Source organism: Sturnira hondurensis, unplaced genomic scaffold (assembly GCF_014824575.4).
Source record: "Sturnira hondurensis isolate 20B ecotype Veracruz unplaced genomic scaffold, ASM1482457v3 Scaffold0006413, whole genome shotgun sequence".
NCBI classification, from domain to species: Eukaryota; Metazoa; Chordata; class Mammalia; order Chiroptera; family Phyllostomidae; genus Sturnira; species Sturnira hondurensis.
In genome coordinates, this window is record NW_028079044.1 from 44,011,191 (window position 1) to 44,038,476 (window position 27,286).

A 27,286-nucleotide genomic window follows, 5' to 3' on the forward strand; every position below is an offset into this window, starting at 1 on the left:
GCTCTGTTGGCAGCAGAGAAGAGCTACTCAAGAGAAAGCATGTCATTCTGTAGAGCTGTTGTTACAATAGAAAGAGGCAGAACTCTACGAGAGCCAGTGTCGTTGACCCTGGGAGAACTTTCGGTTTGGGGTGTATTTTAAAAGTGGCAGTGGTATGAGTGTGAAGGAATTTTCAGGGCTAATGTGATGTTCTGTGTTTATGTTTGCTAAAATGTTTCAGTCCTTTCCATAATGATGGTAAGCCTAGCTAACGTTGCTCTAGTTCTTGCTCTGTGCCAGTCAGTATTCTCAGTTGCCTCCAGCTAACTCAGGTTGAGTGACCTTTTCATCTCGCCAGGTTAGCCTGTAGGTTTGTTCACGGTCAGCTTTTAGAAGCAGCGAGGGGTCTCTCCATGGAGGAAGGGAGTGATAGGATCAGTGTGTGGCATTTTAGGGAATGTGCAAAGAATATTTCACTGGAGTAGTAACTACAGTTGGAATCAGAAGGGCTTGCCTAACTGTGTGACGTTGGGCTAGTGACTTGGCCCCTGAAAACCTTCAGTTTCTGTACCTGTACAGAGAGGACAGTGCTGCATGGAGCTGGTGCAAGGGGTAAAAGATGATGCAGGCCAGTACTTCATGACCTCACAGCAAGTGAGGCTTCACACAGTAGGCTTAAGAAATGTTAATTGCATCCTTTAATCTCCATGCCCAAGGCTGTTTTGACATTGAATTGGAGACCAGAATATGAAAGCTGGTTTATAGAAATTTTAGAATATGATTCCAATTTAAGCTGAGACTTCCCGTTGACTGTTGCCTTCTTGAGCGTTTCACAGTTAAAGGTATGGGGAAGTCCAGGGAAGTGGGTCATGGTTAGCGCTGGGATTTGCAGGGCAGCCACCAGGTCTGGAAACAAAGGTGAACACACAATAGCTGGCTTAATGCTATAATGTTACAGTGCCTTATGAAATGGTATTAGCTCCGCTTTCAGACCTGGTGGCCACCGTGGGGCTCTGTCACCTACTTGGTGTTTGGTTCAAGGAAGTTATTTAATCTTTCTGGGCAACAAGAATCAAATCACCATATTTTTTGGACTGTAAGATGCACCCCCCCCCCCAGTTTGGGGGGAGAGGGAGTGTGTCTTATAGTCTGAATGTAACTTTACCTTCACATTGGTGAAATATTATGTTATTTATGTTATCACATATTTTACTACAGTTTTTGCTTCAAAAATTTTTTCCCTATTTTTCTCTAAAACCTAGGTGTGTCTTATGGTCCGAAAAATATGGGTATGTAAATTATTTTAAAAAGTGTCTAAGAATCAAGTTATATCAATTGTATTTTAAAAAGTGTTTCATAAACTATGAAGCACCTAAGCGGTTTTTGTTTTGTTTATCGTTTCGTTTTCCTGTGGTCCATCGGAATTTTGACTAGGTTCGTGGTGGGTAGAATTCACTGTCATTTACTCAGGAACTCTTTCTCATAGGAAATGAATTGGAAGGCGAAAGGCAATTCGATAGCTCTAGTTGTGGGAAGTAATTTCAAATATGAGGAAGCCGCATTAGTTACAGAGAAGGTGTAACATCAGAGAATCTGATAGGCTGCCGGGCAGGAGTGAATAGAGCAGGTAAAGGAAAGGGGGTGTTAATAACCTGCTGGAGTGTTAGTGCTCCCATAGTCTGCACTGTGCTGGCTGAGGCGTGATCACTGAGGGAAAGGTCTGGCCTCGTGTCCTTGGCTTGCCCTCATCCCGTGTTCTGGATGTGTGTGGTATCGTATGGACATGAGGGAGTTGAGTCCTCAGGACACCTACCAGTGTTAGACGTTAACTTCTGGAGTTAGAGAAAAACACAGAATCTGCAGAGTAGATACCTTGCTTGTATGTTTTTCAGTTTCTGTAGTCATATTAAATCTGTTTTCTGTAAGTTTACAACAGAAATGGTGAGTTTGCTCTTTTGGTTATTAGGATCCTGGTTATTAAGGAGGACAAGGGACATGGAGAGTGGCTGGGGGGCTTCCCAGTGGTCCCAGGCACAGATGTCTTCCTGGACCAGAATGCCCTGGAAGAAGGGGCTTCCCTGAAACTTAGCAGTGCCCCTTCCTCCTCCCAGGTCTTTGCTTTCTCCAGGCCAGATAGCTCCAGGGGTGTGCGCCCTCCTCCTCTGCACACACTCACACAAAGACAGGGCTGGACCCTTAATTTTCAATGGGAAAGAACATGCCGCCTGGGACACTTCTTTGTGACTGTCATTTTGCCAGTGTCGAAACTGACCTGAAAGCCGCCACACACCCAGCTCCAGCCACTTCCTCCTTGGTGGACTCCACTTCATCTTCCCATCCACCAAATCTTGGTATTCCTGCCCGTTCTTTGGTTCTTGTCTCACACTGCACTCTTTTTCTGCAAGTTGGCACGTGTGCTTATAACTTGACTGGCTCTGTCGACGTTGCTGAGTCCCAAGTCCTTCCTTCTATTCCAGGTCGCTTACCTGAGAGTCACACACATGAATTCAGTCATCTGTTTGGCATCTCAACCTAAATGTGCTTGTTACATTCNGGGCTGGACCCTTAATTTTCAATGGGAAAGAACATGCCGCCTGGGACACTTCTTTGTGACTGTCATTTTGCCAGTGTCGAAACTGACCTGAAAGCCGGTTTGGTTGTCCAAAGCTCTCCTTAATTGGGTAGTTAGAGTATTTCATTCTATAGGCATTACTCGGCCTATTGTTTCAGAAACTGTTGGAAGAACTTTTGAAATCACTAACTGATAGATTAATTTCTACAGAACATCGCTTTGTTTATTTGTGGGCTGCTCATGACGGGAAGCTGCCTTTGTTAAGAGTGTGGCATCTTGGTCCCAGACTCGTGGTGACTCCTGGTGTAAATTCTAAGGTCTGGTCAGCAGGTCCCTTAGAGATCTCTGGGGAATTTGTGCATTGCTAACTGCATTTTGGAGTGAGGAAGGAAACTTTGGGAGAGAGATGGAAGAAAGGAAAGATTCGAGTTCTTTTTCTTCCAGTTGCCTTTTCCCTCCTTGGTTCCATGCAGTTCGTGCTGTCATCCCGTTCCTCTGGCCTCTCGGGCCTGCCTGGCTGGCGGACACAAGATACGCGATAATGAAAGCAGAGCATTATTTTTGTGCCTAAGTAGTGTGTCCAGCGTGTGCCCAGTGCTTGATCTGCATCCCCAGGTGGCCTCACAGCCGCCCAGGCAGTAGACAATAGAGCGTTGGTGGATCGATCAGGATCGATCAGGAAGCCAAGGCTGATTGCCTGAGGTCACACACCAGTAAAAACCCCAGAGAGTAATGTTCCGTGGTTCTCTCACTTGACTTCACTGCTGTGTAGAACCCCTTCTTTCTGAATTGCGTTTCTTGACTTTCGTGACACCGCCACACACCCAGCTCCAGCCACTTCCTCCTTGGTGGACTCCACTTCATCTTCCCATCCACCAAATCTTGGTATTCCTGCCTGTTCTTTGGTTCTTGTCTCACACTGCACTCTTTTTCTGCGAGTTGGCACGTGTGCTTATAACTTGACTGGCTGTGTCGACGTTGCTGAGTCCCAAGTCCTTCCTTCTATTCCAGGTCGCTTACCTGAGAGTCACACACATGAATTCAGTCATCTGTTTGGCATCTCAACCTAAATGTGCTTGTTACATTCAACATGTCCCAGAGAGAGCTTTCCTCTTACTTTCTTCTGGGATCCTGTGACTTCGAAGGTGGCAATACTGTTCACCCAGTTTCCCACATCAGAAGCTTGGTTTATCATCCTTACTCCCTAAAGCTCCTCGTGTCTTGCATTCCATCACCAAATGTTACTGATTCTCCAGTCAGTTTGCCCCTCACCCCTGCTTTCACAATGTCTAGTCTTTTATAGTGAGTTTGCTGCATGAAGTTTTGCATGTGCACTTCCTCTCTCTCCCCTCCCCTTCCCTTCATCCCTCCCCTCACCTGCTCTTTTTTTTTTTTTTTTTGGCTGAATGTCACAGTAAAATGTATTTAAGTTTTGCACTCTTCTGATACGTTTTCTGTCTAGTAGCCCAAGAGATCTTTCTGAATGGAAAATTTGATTATGTTGCCCGCCTTTTTTTAACTTTACCGTCCAGCAGGGGATAACTGCTCTCAGGAATAATTTAAAACTTCCCCTGCTTACTTCTGCCTTTTCATTTTTACCACTGTGCTATGCTGCTTCTTGGAGTGCTCCCTTGCCCCGGCCTAGCACACAGTGTTCCTTCTACTACACGTCCCTCTTTCACTTTCAGATGGCTAACTCTCTTACCCTTCGCAGACTTAGAACAGCCTCTTTTTAAATAGCCTTCCCTGACGTCACCCAGTCTGTCTGCCAAGTGTGTTGCCCATGTGCTCTTATAATACCATGTGCTAGATCATTTCTCAGAGCACTTGCAGCGATAACCCTGTCGTCTCTCCAAGTCTCAGACACACAACTGTCTTTTCTCATTTCTACTCAATTCCATTTCGATAGGCCTTTCACATTCAACCTTCCAAAACTCAGCTCTTCTTTTCTCCAGAACCAGCTGTTCCTCCAGACTTTCCCACCTCAGAAAATGGCAGCTGAGTGTGTTCACGTAGCCGGGACGAACCAGAGTCATCTCAAGAGCCTTAATTGTCTTACAGCCCATGTCCAGTCCACTGAAAAGCCCTGTTGTTTGTGCCTGTGAAGTGACGTGTGTTTCAAGTCTGGCCACCTCTTCCTATTTCTGCTGTCACCTCAACTCATGCCGTCGTCACCTTCGCCAGGGTAGCAGCTGCAGCCTGTTGACCGGCTTCCTGCTTCTAACTGGTTTCTTGCTTTTGCTTGTTCTCCCCAAATCTGTTCACAGGGTACCAGCCAGTGCTCCTTCAAAAGAGGAAGGTCTTCTCCCTCCTCTGCTCAAACCCTCCCCGCCTCCAGTAGGGGAGAGGCTGAAGGCCACACGTGGCCCCCGTGGTCTGCCCCACCCTCACCCCCTCCTTCCTTCCGACTCCACCTCTGTCCACTCCACTCCCCTGCCCTTTTTAATTTCCTTCAGGGCTTTGTTCAGATGTCGCCTTCTCAGTGAATGGAGCCTTCCCCGGCCACCCATCACAGAAGAGCTCACCTACCCCCACCCTGTTCTGTTGTTGTCCGCAGCACTCATTACCATCTGGCCAGTTTCATACTTTCTTCTTGTTCTCCTCAACCACAATGCAAGCTCCATGGGGGGCGGGGGGGAGGACGTGGTCTCTTGTTGGCTCCTGTATCCCCAGCAGCTAGAGCAGGGCCTGGCCCCTAGGAGGTGCTCAGCAAATACTCGGTGCCTTCGAAGTCGTAGTGAAGACAAGGACTTCGTGAGGGACCTGCCAGTGCTAGTCCCAGCCCGTCACTGATGAGCATGCGCACTGCTTGAAGTCAGACCCTTCTTAACCCTCAATTTCCTGTGATACGGGGATGTGGTAGTTCTTGAACTCCCCGGGTTGTTTGAGGAAGAGTAAGTAAAATAACCCATGTGGAGTGCTTACCTGGGTAACTTGTCCATAATAAACCAAACTGTACATTGAAAGCTGCTGTTGCTATTGACACTGCTGCTGATTCTTATCAGACTCCATTTCATTGCTTTTTACTTGTCTGGCTCCTTCACCAGATTTTTGAATTCAGCTGTATCTTAAACTGGCTATTGCAGTAATAACAACAGTGTGGTTGCTGAGGGGTGGGGTAGGGAGGAGTCAGGGGAAGGTGGTCAAAGGTACAAGCTTCTAGATAGAAAAATACATTTTGAGGATGTAATGTAAAATAATAATGGCGATAACAATATTAGTGATAATACAAGCAGCAACTTTCATCTGAGTGCTTTTGGAGGGCCAGGAAGCAGTCTGCAGTCAGTCCTTTCTGGTAGGACTTGCTCCGGTGAAGGACGTTCCGTGGCTACACGGTGGAAAGGTAGCCACTAGCTACATGGGGCTCCTGAGCCCTTGAAATGAGGCAGTGTGACTGAGGAACTGCATTACTGACTTGACTTAACTTTAGCTAATTTAGATTCAAATAACCACATGTGGCTAGTAGCTACTGTATTTGGATTTCAAAGTTTTACATTCTTTAAATGCACTAATTTCCTTAATATTGATGGCAGCCCTATGATTTGGGTAGAGAAATCGAGGTTCTGAGAGGTTGAGTAACTTGCCTAACATGACACTGCTGGTGTGAGGTAGAGTTGGGATTTACAGGTTACATCCCTTGGTAATCTGGTTGCAGGAGCTGTACTGGCACCTTCCGTGCTGTAGTCCCACGGGCAGACGGCCAAGGTGACTTGTCTGTGTTCTTGCAAGGGAGGCTGAGAAAGCGAATTTCTGGTTCCCATCAGTGAAGCGTCATTCACAGGGTGGGCGTTCCCGTTGGAAAGGTGTGCCGAACTCTCGACTGGTGAGCTTGGCCGCTCAACCTCTGTAGCGTCCACTTTTCTTCCAGGCTTAAATTTGCAAAGTGACAACAACAACAAATGCTCCTACTAACATCACAGCTATCTCATAAAAGTGAAAAACATGCTCTCTCTTTCCACAAAAGGGGGAAAATGCAACATCTTCTCAGTTACTGTTTCGAAGTCTAGGATATGTGGGCCGTGCTTGTTACTTTCATTACTGTTCCACAGTGGCGCTCTGTAACTAATGCACCTCCAATTCCCTTGTTAGAAAATGGTGCGCTGGCTGGTGTAGCTCAGTGGATCAAGCGTGGTTCTGTGAACCTAAGGGTTACCAGTTCGATTCCTGGTCAGGGCACATGCCTGAATTGTGGGCCAGGCCCCAGTATGGGGTGTGCAAGAGGCAACCATGCATTGATGTTTCTCTCCCTCTCTTTCTCCTTCCCTTTCCCCACTCTCTAAAAATAAATAAATAAAATCTTTAGAGAAAATGGTAGAAGAGAGAGAAAGGGAGAAATAGTTAAAAACACAAGTATGTGCATGTCAAACCCAGGACACAATAAGAATGGACACTTCAGTCTTCACTTGTGCTGTTGGTCCTGAACACAGAGTTGGTGTTTTTAATTCCCTCTCTCCACTATTCATGTTCTCTTAACTCTCAGCCAACTCTGAGTGGATGCAGGTTTTTATCTGACCATACCGCCTAGGATTTCATTTTTTTTTAGGTATCTGTGTTCTGGATGGCCCTGTCTGTATGGAGTTGTTATTGACTTCCTTTGTCTTTTACCGGTAGACATGGAGGTATTCCCGGTTTCAGACACACACCTCCCTTTTCTCATGTTGCCCCAGCCAGTTCTGTAACCTCACTTTTTGTCTGTTGAGTGTCAAGAGGAGCTCAAAATTGCTGGGTTGCAGCTTGAGCTTTCAAATCAGTAGAGGCATTGTTGAGTCCCTTAGTGAAATCATTCTTCACTAAGAATGTTAAACCAGCAGAACTGGAGTTGCAGCCGTGTGGGAAAATGCAAGTTGGTCATTAGGTGTATGAGGGGGAGGAGAAGATGTGCAGCTAGTTCTGCTTTTGTCCCTTGCTTCCTGGGCCCACGTGTTCTGGCTATGGGAGCAGCAATGTCATGTATTATTCACTGGTTACGAACACCCCGTGGGACATCACTCTAATCTCACAAGGTGGTGTCTCCCAGGCAGCGCTTGAAGTGACTCTTCAGTAGATGACTCAGCTTCCTGAAAGGTCATCTTTCTGGATAATGGGGTACTTGGTGAGACCAGTCAGTCTCACCAGCACCCACCTATTGCTGTACTTTTTTCATTGCAAAGTCTTGAGTGAGAACCCATAATGTTAAACGAGACATTTAGTAATTGTGTGGATGACAGAGGAGACAGGGGCATGGTGGTCAGAAAAGTCTATTTCAAGTTCAGAGTAAGTGTTTTTTCATCGAAGAACTGACAAGTGACCACTGAAGTTTGAGAATGTGTGCTTGAAATCAAGTATGCTTTCATAAAATTAAGGTGGGGTATAAAAGTTCATTCTAAGTTATTTGGAAGCACATACAAAGCAAAATGAAGTTGAAAGGGGGTTTGAATGAGTTGCAACCATCTGTCACTGACTCAGTATGACCTTGGGCAAGATGCGTAACTGCTGAGAGCGGCCCACTCCTCACACCTGTAAAACCGGGTTAATGATTCTTGTGTGTGTGTAGCGGTGACCCAGACAGATGAAAGGTGCTGTGCAAGTGCAAGGTGTTTGTGAATAACAGTAGTCAGCCTCGTCTCACCGTCCTTCCCCGCAGCCTGGCCTGTGTTTCAATCAAGTAGTGCTTCAAAAGATTGCCTATGACTGATGTCCTCAATATTCACGCTGTGACGTGTTCTCCTAGCATCCAGTACGTTTCCTTCCCAGCACTTATCACAGTTGGCGCTGGTGTATTTCTTTGACGGTTGGAATCAGCTTTGTTTCCTCCACCAGTTCCCAAAGCCCACGAGGACAGCAGGGGCCAGGTTCGTCTGTGTGCATCGCATCTCCAGTGCCTAGCACAGTGCCTGTGTGTGGCAGGCATTTGGTGAACCTGTATCAAATGAGTAAATAAATAAACAATGTATATGACTATGAATTCTGCCAAAACAAAGAAAAACTAGAGGCAGAATCAGCAGTGTGTCATTTCTACTGGCCTCCCCAGCCCTCCATAAGGGAATCTTAACTCTGACCTCTGTGGAAGGAGGTGACTCCTGTTTGCCATGACCTTGCAGTGGGGATGGTGCCGTGAGAAGTTCACTGGAGTAGTTTTCAGCAGCATACGTGTTTAGTAACGGATACGCGTTGACGGCAGGTGGCTGCAGTGAACTGCCATCTGTCGGTGGCCTGTTCTACAGGAGCGGCCCATTTGAACTCGACCTAAAGTACCCTCACACGTGTTGAGGTTTACTCGCTCTCAGCATGTTTCTTCTGAAAGGCTTGACGGGGGAAGATCTTCCCATGTCTGGTGGCCGCGGCTCCCTAGTGGTGTGTCACAACGCCTTGGCCAGCCCCGGAGCCCAATGGATGTGTCACAATGCTCAACAAGGAAGTATTCTCTCTGAAGTGTTTTGTCAGAAGTCAGACCAAATAATGGCACTGGGAAACTCAGTCAACTGCAAATAATCGGGTCCACCAGGGTTCAGGGCAGATGGCGCAACAGGCAACAGAAACTGGCATGCGATGAAGGCCGTGATCCGTGCTGGCCATCGTTAGCGGGTGTGACTTAAAAAATTAAATGAGATAAAACAGGGCAAAGGCAGTGTAGTAAACTCTAGAAAATGTGATGTGTCTCCCTATGTAAATGCATGCAATTAGGTTAGAGCCACTGGAAGCGTAATGATTCTTAGCCTGGACTTGCCTTTCAGTAAAAACTTTACCAAGCTTTCTGCCGTGTGAGGTGGAGATAGTGTTGGCCTCTGTAAAGTTGCCCTGTGCATGACCAGCTGGGTTGGTGGTGTGTCATAGGTCTGGGCAGCTTCCCAAGCGTCTCGGTGCCTGGTGCTCAACTGGGACTCAGTACATATTTGTTGAATGAGCGTTCTAGGACCCACTGAGGCCATTTCTTGTGGACTCCGAGCATGAAAGCTGGTCCTGCAGCCATAGTCAAGCTGACTGTGACTTAGAACTTGGAATACTTAGTGTACTGAGCAGGACACAGAGCCAAAGGCTCGTTGCTGTTATGTGCACAGCCCTAAAGGCGGTGTGATTTCCAAAGTGTAAGTCATCAGGTGTGGGTTATTTTGGGAACCAAACATCTAACAGTGGCTCTTTTGGAGAGAGTTAATTCATCTGAGTCTTGGTTCAGTTACAAGAATGACTGATTTTCTACTAGATTCCCACATGATTCAGAAGTGTGTGAATGACTCAGCCCACTAATATCCTTAGCACCTGCGATCTGCCCACCCAGTGAGATGGTGGCTATAAGGCAATAATGATAATTGGAGGAGGAGACCTTGACTTTGCCCTGTGGCAATAAAATGACACAGTTCGTGTCATTGCATATGTATAACAGCTTTGTTTGAAAGAAACAAGGCATATTATCATCATCCTATAAATACTTAAAATTTTAGGTTCAAGCACATTGAAAATAATATGTAGTTTCATTGTGGGTAAGGACCGAGTTCTGCCTTTTGTTTCTACCATTGTGTTTCACTCTAAAAGCAACATGTGCATAGGGACGGGGCCACCGGAGGCCTGCCTTGGTGGTTGGCAGGCAGATCGTCAGCTTGCTTCCCCTTGCTGACGGGAGAGAAATGTCGGCCTCAGGAGTGTGCGGTCCAGTTGGATGCAGCTGACCACTTACAAGTGATTTTGAGCTGAAGCTGAGCAGTTGGAGAATTCTTGGAACTTGGGGGGTTTGGTGTGTTTTTTCCAGTCACTGCTCCGTCTTCCTGAAACGATTCACTAGGCAAAAACCTAGGTATTTTGGAGTCAGCACTTTGTACGTGCGTCTGCTCTCGCCAAAGTCCCCAGGGACCCAGTCACCAAGTCCAGGGGACCCTTCTCAGTCCTTATTTAGCTTGACTCCTCTGCAGCATTTGACAGGTCTTGAAATTCTTCTAGACTTTTGGACACTTCATTTTGGTTGTCTTTTTCACGTACGTTCTTTTTCTTTTTGGGTTCTTCTAGCTGCTTCATCAAATGTGGTGGTCTCCAGAGTTGTGTTCTTGGTTCTTTTTAGTTTCTGTGTATTCGGTTCCCTTGGTAATCCCATTTATTTCTGAGGTTTCCATTAAAATCCAACTGATTTCTTCCACATGGGTGTTTCCCCATCGGTCTGCCGAGATGCAAACCCGGATACCCGGGCGCCCTGCAGACCCACAGAATGACGACAACAGCACCAGCTGCCTGGCGCTGGCCCTTCTGTGACCGGCAGCTCGGGGCCTCGCCACTGTGCTCCGTCCGCCTCTGCCTCCAGTGGCTCAGTGAGGGGAAGACTGGTGCCCTTTCTGTTCCCAAGTGAGAAAACGAAGGTTAGATGCATTTAGCAGCTTTTCTTAGGTCAGCATCCAGTTAGCAGCAGAGTCTTATTTTAATCTCAAGTCTAAAGTCCGAGTTTTTAATCATAAACACTTCGGAGTAGCATGTCAAAATGGAATCCTTCACTTCCCCCTCTCTGCCCCACCCCCCTCTTGTTCCATTACTCTCTGTCTTGCTTTGAAGAACCACATTTCATCCCTAAAGTAGAAAGAAGTCTGGAAATTGCACTAGACCCTCCTACCCCCTCCTCCGCCCCCAAATATTGTGGAGCATGAGAGTACTTTTATTTTTATGTCCAAAACATGTTCTTTGCATTAAACAGAGTTTCAGATTCCTGGCCTGTAGGCTGATGTAGTGTTCGGGCTAGACATTGTTTTAAGAACCAGAAAGTGTCTCCCAGCAGTCTAGATTTCGAACACTTCTTTAAAAACAAGGCTTGCTGTCTCACCGGGCTGTCTCACCGGGCTGTGTGGGAGCTTCCCCTCACCTGGGGCCTGCACGTCCGCTCAACACAGTCCTCACCACTTCCTGTTGTCCTTCGGGGGCTTTCTCAGGTTGTTGCTTGCCCAGCCTCGGAGGCACTTGGGACACCCAGTAGAGACACGTGTGCTTTCCCGGTGGGTCGCCTTCTTCCTTCTCTAGTCTCTGCCCTAGTGCTTGAATGGTTTTCTCAGCCCAAGTCTGTTCGTTGCTTTCCCTTCGTGTTTTGCACTTGTTTCCCCAGTGGCCTCTTCTTCTCAGTCCACAAATGTGCAAAAGGCTGTGCTGAAGTTGGAAGGAAAAGAGTAAAATTTTCTTAACATTACTGTGTGCCCATGTTAAATGCAAACGTGACTCAATTGAGCCTTCACAGCATTGAAGTTGGCATTCCTGCTGCCTAATTCAGAGGCGAGAGAAATCTGGGGCCTAGGACTGTCCTAACCTAAGATCCATGCATAGGGTGGACCGGAGTCTGTCGGAGTCTGTGGACCTGGGGTCCATGTTCTCTCTCCTCCATCATGTGAACTTCACTTCAAGCCCCTCTCTGCAAATAAACTAATATCTTTAGCTCTCTCTTGCCCACGATCTACTTCCTGTGTCTCTCCTCTTCCTTTGCCACCAGAATGTATTTGCCTGTTCACACAGAGCTCCCCCAATCTCTTTCCTCCCCTCCGGGCAGCCTGAGTTAGCCTCCCCGTCCCTCCCATGAGTATCACCGCCCTTTGAGCTCCACCTGTCCAGCAGGCGGCAGACCGGACACCAGTGGGATGATGCCCGCCTGAGAGCAGCTTCGCAGGCTGCTAGGCAGAGACCGGTGAATAGTTTCAGTGCCCGGTACCGAGAGTCTAGCCTTTAACTCCAGTGCTATCTTTTCAGACCTGTGACTGGAGCTGTCTTGTGTCATTTCTCCCAAAGGACAAGCTTCACCCCTACAGAAATGTTCTCTTTTCCTTTCTTCCATGACATTCCTCACTCTCGGCTTCCTGCTGGGCTTGTTTTAGAGTTCCCTTCACATGTCTCTTCTTTTTCTTCCCATGTTCTCATTTTAAATGTCTTTCCAGCCACTTACTCCATCTCTCCGCTTAGATGTTCAACAGAAAGTCAGCACTGCCCCCTCCTTTCCCAACAGAATGTTATTTAACTGCTTGCCTGTATTAAATATTGAATATCTTAGGGTTATTTTATTTTAACTATAGCAACCATTTTTGAAAATATTCTTACAGTATTATTACTTTATTCCTTAAAACCTTTGAGTGTCTTTTCTGCTGCCTCTCAGATCAGGGCCCACTTCCTAGCCTGGCTCCTACAGCTATTCATACATGCGCCCATCGGCGTTTCTGATCTTCGCTCCTGTCTAGCTGTGTGCTTAGCACATTGAGGGCACTCACTGAGTACTGGATGGGTAAGTGGGTGGTCCCCAAAACTCAACCTTTTCTGTCCTAGGGGTAGTGTGAAATTCTCCTTATGTAGGTATGATATCTGAAAGTTTACTTCTGAGCAGTTTCTGTCATTTTTAAATGACAATAATATAAAGATTAACCATCTATAAGCTGGTTTAAGGACTTTGTTTTAAAAATGCATTAACCCAGTGTATGAGTGGGGACCCCCAAAACGCAGAGTTTATTTACAAAAATTGTGTATTTATTCTTGCATGTGTAAACTTCGTTACCTTCAAAGCACTCTCCATTTGATGCCATGCACCTATCGAGACTTTTTCCCAGTGCTCAAAACAATGTTTGAACTTAATGATTTTGATGCCTTTTAGTGCTTCTGCCATTTTTTGTTTCACCTCTTCCACATTGGCAAAATGTTTCCCTTTGAGAACTTTTTTTGTCCAGGGGTACAATAACAAAAAAAAAGTTGCTCAGGGCCTGATCAGGTGAATAGGGAGGGTGGGGCACAGGTGTCATGCCGTTTTGGTCAAAAACTGCTGAACACGCAGCGTGCAGTGGGCAGGTGCGCTTGTGAGTCACCTGTCATGAAGTGGGCGAGCGGGTTAAAAGAATCTTCAAAACAATTCATTGAGCTAGAATCCAACCTCTCACGACAACACCAGTTGTTACACTGATGGGTTCCTGGAACACCAGTCTAGTGCAGGAAGCCTGTCCTAGAAGGGGCCTGCTCTCCGGAAGATAATTTCATTTTTAGGCGGGGGGTGGGGGGGTGGGGAGGGCGGCTCATGTGCTGAATTGTGTCCTGCCCCTCACAAATTCTTGTGTTGAGACCTAATCCCCAGTACCTCAAATGGGGTTTTTAAGAAGGTAATTAAGTTGAGATGAAGTCACTAGGATAAGCCCTAATCCACTGTGACTAGTGTCCTTATGAGAAGGGGGGATTTGAACAGACACACAGCAGGAAGACCATGTGAAGANTAGAAGGGGCCTGCTCTCCGGAAGATAATTTCATTTTTAGGCGGGGGGCGGGGGGGTGGGGAGGGCGGCTCATGTGCTGAATTGTGTCCTACCCCTCACAAATTCTTGGGTTGAGACCTAATCCCCAGTACCTCAAATGGGGTTTTTAAGAAGGTAATTAAGTTGAGATGAAGTCACTAGGATAAGCCCTAATCCACTGTGACTAGTGTCCTTATGAGAAGGGGGGATTTGAACAGACACACAGCAGGAAGACCATGTGAAGACACCGGAAGAAGACGGCCATCTTTAAGCCAGAGGGAGAGGCCTCAGAACAAACCAGCCCTGCTGTCAGCTTGGTCTCAGATTGTAGCCCCCAGGGAGCAAGTGGTTTCTGATGCTAAAGCCACACTGCCTGCGGCTCACTAGCAGTCTCAGCAAACTAATGCACCTTTCCGCTCTCTGGGGGTTTAGGTCCTGTACCCAGGGGCTTTGTCCTTAGGGAAGGCTGGACTAGGGTCTACTAGATCCTCTCCTCCCATCGCAAAAGCCTTTGAGGTGTTCTAAGTTTGTCCTAGGAAAAGAGGGCCATCCTTCCCTTTTTTCAGACTAGGTGACACTCGTGATCCACTCCCAATGAATGGCTTTTTCATTTCCCTTTTGGGATTGTTATGTATCTATTTCTCTGGAAGATACAAACAAAGCAAGAAACCTCAAAATTATAGTTAATCCCCATTTACTGCATTGATTTAAACACACAATGAATTAGAAATTTTCCAGGCTCTCGTTTTATTAGCCGGAGGACAGTGAGCTCTCTCTGCAGTGGTAGCTCTGCCAACTATAGCATCAGATTTCCGGAGAAGCTATTTGCTGTCGTGAATTTATATGTTTTGCAGCAGTTCTCGTGAGCCTCTCGCCCCGGGGGAAAAGTACTTTGAGTGCTAAAATTTGGTTTATTCAGGCTTTCATAGTCATATTTCAGGTTCCATGTTGTCAACCTCAAATGCCTTACCCTCCATCTCCCCCTCTCCCTCTTCTATCCAAATCCTCAGCAGTGGTTGTAGGTGAACTTGGAAAATTATGTTAAGTGGGTTGGAGACTATGTTGGAAAAGAACATTTCCTTCACTGACCACCTACTCAGATCAGACATTCTCTGATCACCCTGGATTAAGTCATTTCAAACTCATTAAAGACCTTGAGAAGGTTCATTTGTATGCCTTCCTGTAATATTACCATTAATATCTCAGGTGAGTATGAGTTGATTCTGTCTTATTAATCTAGAAAAATGCTATAATTTCTTTCTAAGAACTTCAGGTTTATTTGCTGTATCTACCCTGAACCCTTTATGCTATGATCTTGAACTTGTTTCACCTTGTTCTGTCTAGTGTAGGGTTAGAGGGTAGCTAGTCACCATGCATGATAGCTCTTATTCTTGAGATGGAAGCCATTATTAAATTGTCATTCTGCCTTCTCTTCTAAACTAAGCTTTATTGGTTTTTTAGCCTTACAGGACTGACTTAGAATTTTTAATCATGTGTGAGACTTGCTAAAGCCTCTTCATGTTTTCCATAACCCTCTTTGGCGGTGGACCCCGCGTTGGTTGAGTTTCATCAATACAGTGAGAGCTCAGCCAGTTCCTTCTTTCTGGTCTGTAAGTGTAGGTTGAGGCATTTTGGTTTTATACCTAATTTTCATTTTTGATTTAGTTAATTAAAATGCATAGCAATTAAGCAAAAAATTATATAGTTTTTTTCTTTATGACAAAGGGTAATCAAGCAGATTTATTGCAGATGATCTTTTGACTTTGCATACATCGATAGTCAGATTCAGAGAGATCAGAAACATATCCATCCCACTGACTAGAATCAATACCAAGGATTTTTTTTTTAAAGTGATTATTCTTTTTTATTTTATTTATTTTTTTAATAAATTCTTTTTTTTTAAAGATTTTATTTATTTATTTATTTATCTTTAGAGGGGAGGAGAGAAGGAGAGAAACATCAATGTATGGTTGCCTCTTGTGAGTCCCCTGCTGGGAGTTGGCCTGCAGGGAACTGGACTACAACCCAGGCATGTGCCCTGACTGGGAATCGAACTGCAATCCTCTGGTTCACAGCCTGCGCTCAATCCACTGAGCTACACCAGCCAGGGCTACCAAGGATTTTTTTTTAAAGATTTTCTTTATTTATTTTTAGAGAGAGGGGAAGGAAAGGAGAAAGAGAGGGAGAGATATTAATGCGTGGTTGCCTCTTGCACGCCCCCCTACTGGTGACCTGGCCCACAACCCAGGCATGTGCCCTGACTGGAACGGAACCCGTGCGTGACCTTTTGGTTCTCAGCCCGTGCTCAATCCACTGAGCTATACCAGCCAGGGCAATACCAAGAAATATTTAGATATATCTTATAGTTTTAGCATTGCCTCTAACTGGCTGGACAATAGTAGGAAAGTAATTTAACTTCTTTTTATGTCATTTTATTTATTTATGAAATTGGAGAAGGTAGATACCGAGATTAGATGATCTCTGAGTTGTCTTCTAGTTCAGAAATTGTATTTTATACCTAACTAATAATTACTAACAGTTGATAAATTGTGGGTTTCAATGGATAAGTATATTTGGAGCAAATCAGATTAATTACTTATATATGGAGTACATATATATTGAGCACCACCTACTGTGTGCTGGGCACTGGCAACACAATGAGAAATCAGACAGCTCTCAGAGAGTTTACGTTTTATTAGGGAAAAGAAACAAGAGTGAGTGCAATGGTATATTACTGGGGCTGTGGAAGAAATCTGGGGCGTGTCAGGGCACATGGAGAGTTTGGCGAATTTCGCTGGATGGCAGGAGCGTGGGGAAAAGGCCAGTGATTCAGGGGACCAATTATGAAGGCCTGGAGGAGAGCCGCTGCCGAGAAGTGGCGGGGCCAGCAGCGTGGTTGTAGTGGGTAAAGTTTGAGCATGGGGAAGTAGAAACAGTGGGTAACAGGTGGTTTCTTTCTGTGCCTCGAGCTAGACATAAAGAGAAAGTAGCTGAGGGGAATGGGCAGGGATTTAAAAGGTTTGTTTTTAAATATGGGTGTGAAGAGCCAATTTAAAGGTTTTGCGGGGGAGAGGGAGGCTTATAGAGAGGGAAAGTTTGTTCTGAAGGGGATGAAGAAGAGCAAATTCAGAATGGACTTAAAAACAAGGTTGCGGATAGATGGGGGGACATAGATGAATAGACATGTGGTGAAGCCACCAGAGCAAGTCATTAGTTGTGGCATCTAGAACCCAGATGAAGGGTGAATTGCGATCCTTTCAGCTTTTCTGCACGTTCAAAAAATGTATGATAAAATGTTGGTAGGAAAACAAGAACATAGATTGAGCCTAGCTTTCAACAGGATAGGGGACACTTACTCCTTGTGGCAACAGATGGTGAAGTTCAAGGTTAAAGTCTCAGCATCTTTTGTGACGTCAGAGCCACTCGCCTGCTCTTCACAGCGGGCCAGAGATGGGGAGCGGTGAGAATGGAGGGAAGAGTGGAGCATGGGGAAGGGGACTGAGCAGACCTGGGTTACAGGGAGAAGTGGTGATGCTCAGGTTCTGGAGAGGAGAGGCCATTGGGCCGGTGTCCCTTTTCTCCCCACAGTTGTCAGGAGGTGGCAGGTGAGCAGGGCACAAGGGAACACAACTCGGTCACCAGAGAAGATGAAAGACCGCCATTTGTGACAACATGGATAGGTCTCCAGAGTATCGTGCTAAGCAAATTAAGTCAGAACGAAAAGGACAAGAACCCTATGATATCACTCATTGGGATATGAAACAGAAGGCAACAAATGAGCAAACAAAACAAACACTCACTGACACAGACAGCAGTGAGGTGGTCACCCAAGGGGAAGCGGGGTGGGAGGAGTTTGAAGAGGGTAAAGGGGGTGGAGTATGTGGTGGGGGAAGGCAACTGAACTTTGGCTGATGAGGACAAAAGGCAATATACAAATGATGTATTATAAAATTGTACATTTGAAACATAATCTTACTAACCAATGTCACCCCAATAAATTTAACCAAAAAAAAGGAAGAAAAAAGAAAGCAATGAGTGGGTGGGATGACTAATTCTGTCCATTGTTCCCCAGCAATCCCTTCTGGGAACAAGTCCCAACCCCCTTTGGTTCTATATAGAAGGGATTCTGTTTTCTACCTTGTTATATTTTTATTTGGATGAAATGAGATAAAAATAGCATTACAAAACTGAGTTTTTGTTAACATTTAACTAAGATGATTTTATTGTCTTTATCAGGTAAAAGAAGAACGTCCAGAAAATATACCAGATTTGAAATTATTGGTGGAGAAGAAGTTTTTGGCTTTGCAGAATAAGAATTCTGATGCAGACTTTCAAAATAATGAAAAATTTGTACAATTTAAACAACAGCTGAAAGAACTGAAGAAGCAATGTAAGTCAGCATGCTTTGCTTTGCTTTGGCTTTTTGAAATTAGGGGCCTGACGTGATGAATAGTCCCAGAAAGCTGATTTTATAAAGTTTGCTTATCTGCTTGGCTTGATCCTCTTTCTAAATGGCTTTTTACTGTTGCTCAGTTCTGTGTTTTGTCTGACTTTTGGTTCAAATCAGCCTGTCCATTTCTGAAAGCCAACAGCTTCCACAAAGTGCTAAGAAAATGTACACTGTGTTTTCCCTACTGAGAAGGGGAATTGGGGGAAAAAAAACCCGAAAAACTATTTTATTAAAATAGCAAGGGTGTTTTTCAAATTTTAAACTGCTGTGCCAAGCTTCAAAATAACTGTTCTTTGATTCTAGTGTGGTTGCTTTGGATAGTAGAAACAATGTTTACTTAGATTCTTTTTTTTTTCTTCTCAAATATGGACTGAAATTCTCTTGATCCCTTCCATCTTTGTGGTAGTATAAATTCCATGTGATTGTGAAATTTGTCGCCTTCCTAGTCAACTTTATTATACTCAAGTTTTTTTAATTAACATACTTTTGATTTGAAAATGAAAATGGCAAAAATGATTTATTATAAAAAATTCTATAGACAGTATTTGTCAGAAACAATATATCTTTTCTACATACTAAAGTATACATATCCTTGTGTTCTTTTTTTCTATGGAATTCATATAACAATTTTGTGTAATTTGATTGTTTTTACCTTAGCATCAATTGTAATATTTACTTTTCTGCTTAAGGCTCTTTTATTACTTAAAAGAATTGAATAGCAAAACAAATAGTTATTTTTTTAAACTTAAGTATTGTATCAGCTCCATTTGCATACACATAGAACAAGGGGAATGTTGTATAGTGTGTTATACAGATTTACTTACGACTTTGTTCTAAGCTTAGGGATTCATATTTTGAATGAAATAGGCTTTCTTTTAAATATAAGCATTTTCTTTAAATTGGTGCTGAGATCTCAAAAAATAACTGAGGAAGCTGCCTTTTGTCTATTTTACAAATTAAGTTTCACAATTTGGAATGTTTTGCAATCATGGTGAGACTTTTGCTTTTACTGTAGATTTAAACAGTAAGCATTTCCCCCCACATTTTAAGTCTGTTTTCTGTTCTTCACTGAATATCACAGCTACCAAAATCTTTCTAATGTGATTTGCACTGTTGCCCCAAATAGATAGCAATCACCCACACAGTTAATAACTTGCTAGGGGCTTTCTGGTCTGAAAGATGCTAGTGAATTTCAGTTTTGGTGTTCAAAACACCCACGGATGTGTTTTATGTTACTGGTTGGAGCCAAAATCACAAATTATGGCAGATTTAGTATCTAATTGTAATTCATGGTATTTTTTAGACATTTTATAATGCAAATTGGAGGATAAATACCCAAAAATGTAAGTTTATTTCTTTGTTTTTACAAAGTTTCTATTCCATAAGAGAAAACTATAAAAATTTTTAGAGTCATGTGCTCTTGGGGAAACACATTCTAGTTACTAATATATAATTCAACAGAGTCATAAATGTTGAAAAGCCTAGCTGTTGCTTAATTCTCTCTAAAATTGGGGATTTGCGGGGTAGAGATCCCCAGGCAAGCAGTACACATTCTTTGGAGAGACAGTTATACCTTATGACAAAGTAAGTTTATATTGAAAGAAATGCTTCCTTATGTAAGATTCCCTTATATAGTAACACTGGAAATAAGATAACTTTCCTTTTTATTTCTTTTAAAACATTTTTCAATCTCAGTAACAGAACAAGCAAAATAATAATCATCTCTTCAAGATGTGTACCCCTCAGTTGCAAAATATAACTGACAGTGCCTTCTTGCTGGCGCTACTGTTGATTAAACTTGCCCCAGGTCTCATGGATGTTAGTTCTTTAGATTTAATGTTGCTGTGAGGGTGCCGGTTGGCATCGTTTCCCACAATGTTTGTGGGGCCAAGCCAGGGGGACTTCGATTTATAAAGGAGCCAGTGAAATCTGTTTGTTTTGAGGTGTGTTCTCATGGAGGCAAGGAATTGCAGTGATTTCTTTTTTAAGATTTGCAAATACAAGCCAAGGAGAGACGGATGCATCAAGCTGCCTATTCTGGCAAAGTAAGGGCTGAAGCGCTTTGTGGTCTGCACATTGCTGAAGGGTTTTTTCCTGAAGACTATCACCGTGTACTCACCAGCTTGATTACACAAGAACGTAAATCGTATGGGATTAAATTTTACCAAATCAGGATCTAATCAGAGAAATGCCAGGGAGCTCTTAGGTGGGGAGGGTGAAGTTGAAGACTGAAATCAGGTGGTCTGGTGGGTGGGCCTGGGGAAGTGCCCTGCAGGCCCCCGGGGGCCACTGCACGGGCAGGAATGAGTCAGCCAGCTGCAGTCAGCAGTTAGTTCTCACACTGGCTGGTCTCAGGATCCCTTTACATTCTTACGATTTCTGAGGACCCCCAGAGAGCTTTGGTTTGCATGGGTTATATAGCTATTGACGTTTATCTTACTAGAAATCAAAACTGAGGAATTTAAAAAATAGGAGTCCATTTTTTAAAAATCCATAATAAACCCATTACACGTTAACATAAACGGCATTATGAATATCTGAAATATAATAATATATTTTCTAAACATAAAGAATTAGTGAGAAGAGTGACATTGTTTTTACATTTTTGCACATCTCAATTTCTGGCTGAACGGAAGGCAGCTGGATCCTTGTATTTGCGTCTTTATTTAGTCTCTTGTAATACGTGATACGAAGAGTCTGGCCACACCTCCAGTGAGTCGGACTTGTTGAAAGGACCTTGCAGACCACCAGAAATTCTCACTTCGAAAACCTCAGAGCTAGGTCTGGGTCAGTAAACTATGGCCTGTGGGCCAAATCCAGCCTATGGACGCAGAATGGCTTTCCTGATTTTCAATTTTGGGGGGAAATCAAGAGGAGCATCATTTTTTGAGGTGTGTGCAAACCGTATAAAGTTAAGATTCTAGTGCCCGTCAGTGAAGTCGTATTGGGCGTGGACCCGTACATCTTCTTGCGCGTCTGCGGGTACTTTCCCCTGTGAGGGCAGAGCTGAGTGCTGCGTCGGGGACCACCTGGCTGACCCACGTGGCTTATGGTGTTTGTTACCTGGCCCCCTTCGGACAAAGTGTACTTACCCCCTGGTCTAAACCATAATCAGAAACAAGAGCAGTTTTTTTTTAACCTGAGATTTCCCCATAAATATCATACGTTTGTCTCAGGTACGTTCAGAACGCTTTGAGTGCCGACTGTATAGGGATCATTGCAGTTGATGTTCTGAGAGAGATGAAAGGCAGCGTCCTGGTACTTGTAGAAGACAATATATACGAACATGAACTAATGCGAGAACCGTTAGTCACAAAGATCGAGTCAAAAGCAAAGAAAGTATGTCAGAAACAAATGTAATACAGTGTGGTGAAGAGAGGACAGGAACGCAGATTTTATCTGGGCAGCTCCCTGCCAGTCATTCGGTCACGCAGTAGGGGCTGCCTGGAGCTGTACGTCTGAGAAGATTCTGGGGCTGGGTTCAGGCCCAGCAGGAGCGGGTATGCGGGGGAAGGAGGTGGTACAGATAGTGAGTGGTTACCAACCCTAGGATGCACACAGAACAGATACACTGTACTCATTTGAAGATGCAATTACTCTAAATGTGACATCCTTCAGTAGAACACAGTATTTTTTTAGTAGTTACTTACGTCTCTTGAATATTACCAGGCATTGGACCCAGCTTTTTTGAACAGATCATTTAATCCCTGGGCACCAAGTGTCCTGTATATTTCAGACATGATGCCTTCCCAGTATACTTCTCAGGATTGTTACCAAGCTCTAATGAGGTAGTGAGTCTTTGCAAACTCTAAAGTCTTACTTTAGATTTAAGTTACCATTGAGAAAGAGCCAGACCGGCATAGTGGAAAGAATATGAGCTTAGAAGCTGGAAGACTTTGGTTTGAGTCACTTAAGTGTATAGCCCGGTCGTCCATTGTCACCCATTTTTCTAGTGCTCTTTCTGTGAGTCACACAGGTCAAGGCCTAGTTCCAGGAGGGCGGGCATTTACGTTTTACTCAGTGCTGTAGTCCTTGACCTTCAGTGCGAGGTCTGGACATGCGGCATCTATAGTCCAGGTCCCCGGTGGTCACAAGAGTTTTCAGAAGGACCCTCCAGCCTTGAGATCTCGTGCCCTGTCCAAAGGCGACCCCCTCCACCTGTTGTGCCAGTCTGTTGTTGCTGTGAGTGAGTGTGGACCCAGTGCGGCCAGATCTTCGGGTGCTTCTGGAAAACCCAGAAATCTAGCCGACTTGTTACTAGATTTTTAAATACTGTGCAAACACAACAGTTTGTGATGTTTTATTTTGCCTTTTTATTTTACCATTTTGAAGGCCTTCTTGTGTACCTAATGAGGGACAATGACATTAATTTGGTCAATTAATAGTAGATTATAATTTCTTTAGAAAAAGGGATGATTTCGCTTTCAAGATACCTCAAAGTAAGGCCATCGCGAGCATTTTACGTCGTTTGGGAATGTACAGTAGCAGCCTGGTGGGTCTCGCAGAGAGGTGGGTGGAGATTGCCCGGCAAGGAGCCAGGGGTGGGAGCCCCAACCCAGATGCAGGTGGACCCTAGGGAAGGTCATAGGGACGATTAGCACCATTACAGATTAGGAAGGGGTATGTGTGTGTGAGTTCTGAAAGCTGGAAAAAAAGGGATGAGGAAGAAACAAAGGTGGTACTAAGAAACAAAGAGATAAAGGAGGAAAATGTTTGGCTCTGCCTGGAAATACGTTGAGTGCATTGAAACCGGGCCAAGTGTTGACCAGCCCGACTGGGCCGTGATGTATCCTTCCACCTGTGAGTATCTCTGCTTCCTAAGGCAGCGCTGTCTGTCCACACACTGTGGTGCTGGCTGGTGATTAACCAACGCCCAGCACCCTTTAAGGTAGGCGCAAGTTGTTAACTCATCTCCGTGTTCCTTTGTTCCTCACATAAGCAGAGCTCAGGTTATATTCACAGAACAGAAGTAGTAGCTAGATAAAGAAGGTCAGAACCTACTTAAGGCAGTCTGATGCTAAAACTCCTTTTCCCTTCAATGGCGTGTCATCGGTAAAGAGAGGAAGAGGAGGAAGAAAACTGGTGCTTACAGGGTTGGGGTCGAAAATCAGCAGCAAGGGTCAACAACTTATATTGTCTTTGAAAATCCTTTAAATTGCTCCAAAAAGTGAACATGCATGATTTTCTGTTATAACCCCTTTTACAATGATACATTGCCACAAACGTACAGTGCCTGCAGTAATATGCAGTTTAATAACGTAGAGGCGTCATGCTCAGGAATTGAGTATGGCTCCCTTAAATGTCACTGCTTAGAACACGTATCCAAGTTTATGAAAACTTAGGTGTGCTGCCTCTTCTATAGACAGTGTTATCATTCTGTGGCTCTCGGTTGGCCCTCATTTTACCCCTGATGTTGATGAAGCCGTCACCATTTCCTTGCTGGAAGAGCATTAATTGTTGGGAAATGCTGAAAGTCATAAATTTCATGACAGAGATTGACTTTTTCAGGCTGGGTTGCATCCCTGTCCTGAGGACTTAAGCTTATTGGGTGAAATGTCTTTCTTATGCAGGTTTTGTATTCTTTGTGTACTAGTTTCTCTCCCTCTTCCTCCTCTCTGAGTCAGTATCTGTCTGAGCCCTTTCCTGTGTCTCTTATCTCCCTCTGCTTTCTTCAGGTTTTCTACCCCATGTAGTTTTTCTTTCCCATGTGCCTTTATTTATATCAGTGAGGCTAAATGGTACCATTCAGAGAAGTGAAGTGATACTTCCAAGGTTACGAAGCTGGCAACCAGGAGACAGGAGGTTCTAGGGATGGAGGGGGCATCAGGGGAGTTGCAGTTATCCTCTGCCTTCTGTTCTACTTAGTTGTTAGTTTTCAGAAATGTTTACATTTTAAAGTGGATGGGGTCCTAAATAAATCATTGAATTAGTGGTGAAAAACGATTAATGTAAATTAGATTGACTCTGCCATGTTGGAATTTCAGTCAAGGCCTTTCCATGGCAAGAGCGAGCTTTTCTGAGTGCCCTTGATAATGAGCTATAAAGACGTCTGTCTCCTCAGCCTTCCCCTTAGGCTTGCCCTAGTCCTTTTGGAAAGCAGTAATGATCAGACAACAGCCAGGCTTTGTGTGGTGCCTCGTGTATGTGGTACTTCATGAATACTTGGTGAATTAATGAGGAACTACAGGCAGTGTTCGTCCGAGTGCCCACCAGGCACACAGTGTGGTACTCACATTCTTCACATGCGCTGTTGTTGATTTCTCACAACTCTAGGACTCTTGAGTGGTGAACAGTTTGTTTGGGTCTCCCACAGACCGGCACTGGTGTACTCTGAGGACCCTGAGAGAATCTCTTGCTTGGTCACCTCTGTTCGGAGATTGGGTAGTAGGGATCCCGTCAGACATCAGGTAGTAGCATCTTTGTGCTTCATCTCGCCTTCAAAGTAGCCCTAGAAAAACATGCAGTCTCCATTGATAGATAAAGAAGTGAGACTCATAAAAGGTAAGTGATTTGCTCAAGGTCACACAGTAAATAGAGGGAGACTCACAACTGGCCCTCCCTTTTCAGGTCCTGTGGTTTGGGCAGTACTGGAAAATTCAATAAATAGGACCTAAGAAAGTCACTTCCTGTGTGATTAGTTGCTATGTTTTGTCAGAGAGGGGTGGGATATTTGTTGCCTTGGACATTTAGCACCAGTCTCATGAAATCTGTCTCAAACACAGCAGCAACAATCCCACACACATACATCATCTCTCTTCCTGGCATCCCGGTGCGGGAGAGGAATGTGTGAAACGTGCGGGCTCTGTCATTAGCAAACTGCGTCTTGGAGGGGACATATTTACCCTCTGTCTCATAGTCAGGAGGTCACAAGGATAACACATACGTTCCCGAGGAAAGGGGAAGCTTCAGAAGGAGAGAGGACTATAATTAAAGATTTTAGGAAAGAAAGGTTCAGTTATCAAGGGAGAAATGAGTCAGCTGCAGGTTCAGACGCACACTGGGAGCTGCAGGCATGTCGTGGGGGCTAATTTTGAGAGCGTGTGGTGCCATCCGTGCTCAGAAAGCGGCCTGAACCCAGAATGGGAACCCAGATCCCAGTGTCCTGCGGACGGTCTGCATCGTACTTAAGGAAATAATTGTCTTGCCAAGTTATTAATTTCCGACCTTGAGAGGATTTCAGTTTCATCATTATATGTATATTATGGGTGCCTCTTTGTAGTTGATACCTCCCCCGTTTCCAGCCCCTGCCAACCAGTGTTTTGTATTTTTCTCCATAGTTGTAACTTTTCCATAAAGTTGCATGTGTGAAATCATAGAGCATGTAGACTCTTAAGTTGCTTCTTTTACTGAACAGAATGCTTTTGAGATTCATCTGTAGTGTTGCTAATATCATCGTCTTGTTGCACTGTGTTGCCGAGTGCTATCTCTTCCTGCAGGTGAATGTGTGCCCGAGCTTATGTGTGTGGTCAGCAGCTGAAGGACAGTTCAGTTGTTTCCAGCTCGGGATCATTGTGAATAAAACTGTTATAAACAGTCATGGGCAGGTTTTTATGTGACTCTAAGTTTAAATTTCTCTTGGATAAGTATCCAGGCTCATATAGGAAGTAGAACATGTTTAACTGGTTGACAGACTGTTTTCTAGTATCGTGCTCTGTTCTGCATTCCCATCCGCAGTGCAGAGAGGGGTAGATGCCGTTCACCCTCACCAGCCTGTGCGTATTTTGGTTGTGTTTGTAATTTCAGCCATTCTGATGCGTGTTCAGTGGTATCTCATCGTGAATCTCATTTATACTCTCCTGATGACCAGTGATGTTGAGCACAAACTTCCTTTTAAAGATTTAAAATTTTCCTGTAATGTTCCTGTCTTCCTATTTGTGTACTTCCTACGTTTATTATTTAATTCATTGAGAAGCATTTAGATGCCCTCCGCAGTGCCTAGAACAGCACCTGGAGTGGAGCCAGGGCTTTCTATGTGTTTGGGGAATGAATGAAGGGTGACAGGTGGGGGATTAAAACCTAGCACATGGCACTTTTTTCCCCAGTGGGCAGATATCCCATGGCAGGGTCTTTGGCCACATTCACCCTGGGGGTGAGAGGACGGAGCAAGGTGTTGTGTCCCTTCCCAACAAGGCCACTTGGGCAGACTCAGGTGCTCTCAGTTCGAGTGTGGTTGCCAGCTGGCTGGAGGTGTTCCCAGACTTTGTGGCAACCTTCCTTTCCCAGTGTGACCATTGGGTGCTTACTGGTGGAAAGTATTTACTTTGTTTCCCTGGGAAGACACTGTTCTTTGACTTCATTTCAGTTGTATAAAGCTAGAAACTTAAAAGTCAGACTCCAGACTTTTACTTCCTGCCTGAACAACCTTAACCTGTCTCTCTTGTTATGACACCAAAGTAATTACATTGACAATGCTTCTTAACATTTGATAGGGTTTTAGAGTCCAGAAAATACACTAGTGCCTATACAGGTGTATTTTCCTTCTGTATCAGATCTTTATTTTACATTTATCAAAAGTGGAAAAAAATATCATTCCTCCAAAGAGATGCGTAAGAATTTTCAGCCGGTTAGTAAGATGTGCTGTCCAGTCCCATCCCTAACACCCCCGCTGTTCCCTTCGCTGTTTCTTTCTGCGACTACTGCGCTATTTGTCATTTCACCCTCAGCCCCTACCTGCTTCCTGCCCCATACTTGCCCCCCGATTTCTGCCTGTGACCTGTCATTCAAAAGCACAGGTCTGGCATGGTCGCCCCTCAGGTGGCCTCTCAGAGGCTCCCCCAGCCCTGCCGGAGTGCAGAGCACTCTGGCGCCAGGCTTCTTTTTCACTTTCTCCACCCACTCCTCTCCAGCCCCTGGATCCAGACGCTTGCAATCTTCCACTTTCAGGCTTTCACACTTGCTGGCCTCTTCATGGAATGTTCTCGTACCCCTCCCTCTCTTCTCTTGGTTAGGCAGGTTCATCCTTCTGCCTTAGCACAGATGTCACTGACCTTGGGGGATCTCCCCAAAGGTCGAGGGAGCACACGCCTACAGTGTGGGGCCTCTGCAGAAGTTTACTCTTGGAGCGACGCGTGTGAGGGGGGTTGGCAG

General features: G+C 44.7%; 1 protein-coding gene across 3 annotated transcripts in view; it reads left to right on the forward strand.

The window, feature by feature from the left end:
• Positions 1–27,286, forward strand: part of NSMCE2 (NSE2 SUMO ligase component of SMC5/6 complex) — a 196,562-nt gene that overhangs the window by 55,002 nt on the left and 114,274 nt on the right. For all 3 annotated transcript variants that reach the window (XM_037048528.1, XM_037048529.1, XM_037048530.1), the window contains one exon: positions 17,986–18,139. In XM_037048528.1, the coding sequence (XP_036904423.1) occupies positions 17,986–18,139 (154 nt within the window). The remainder of the gene's footprint in view (positions 1–17,985; positions 18,140–27,286) is intronic.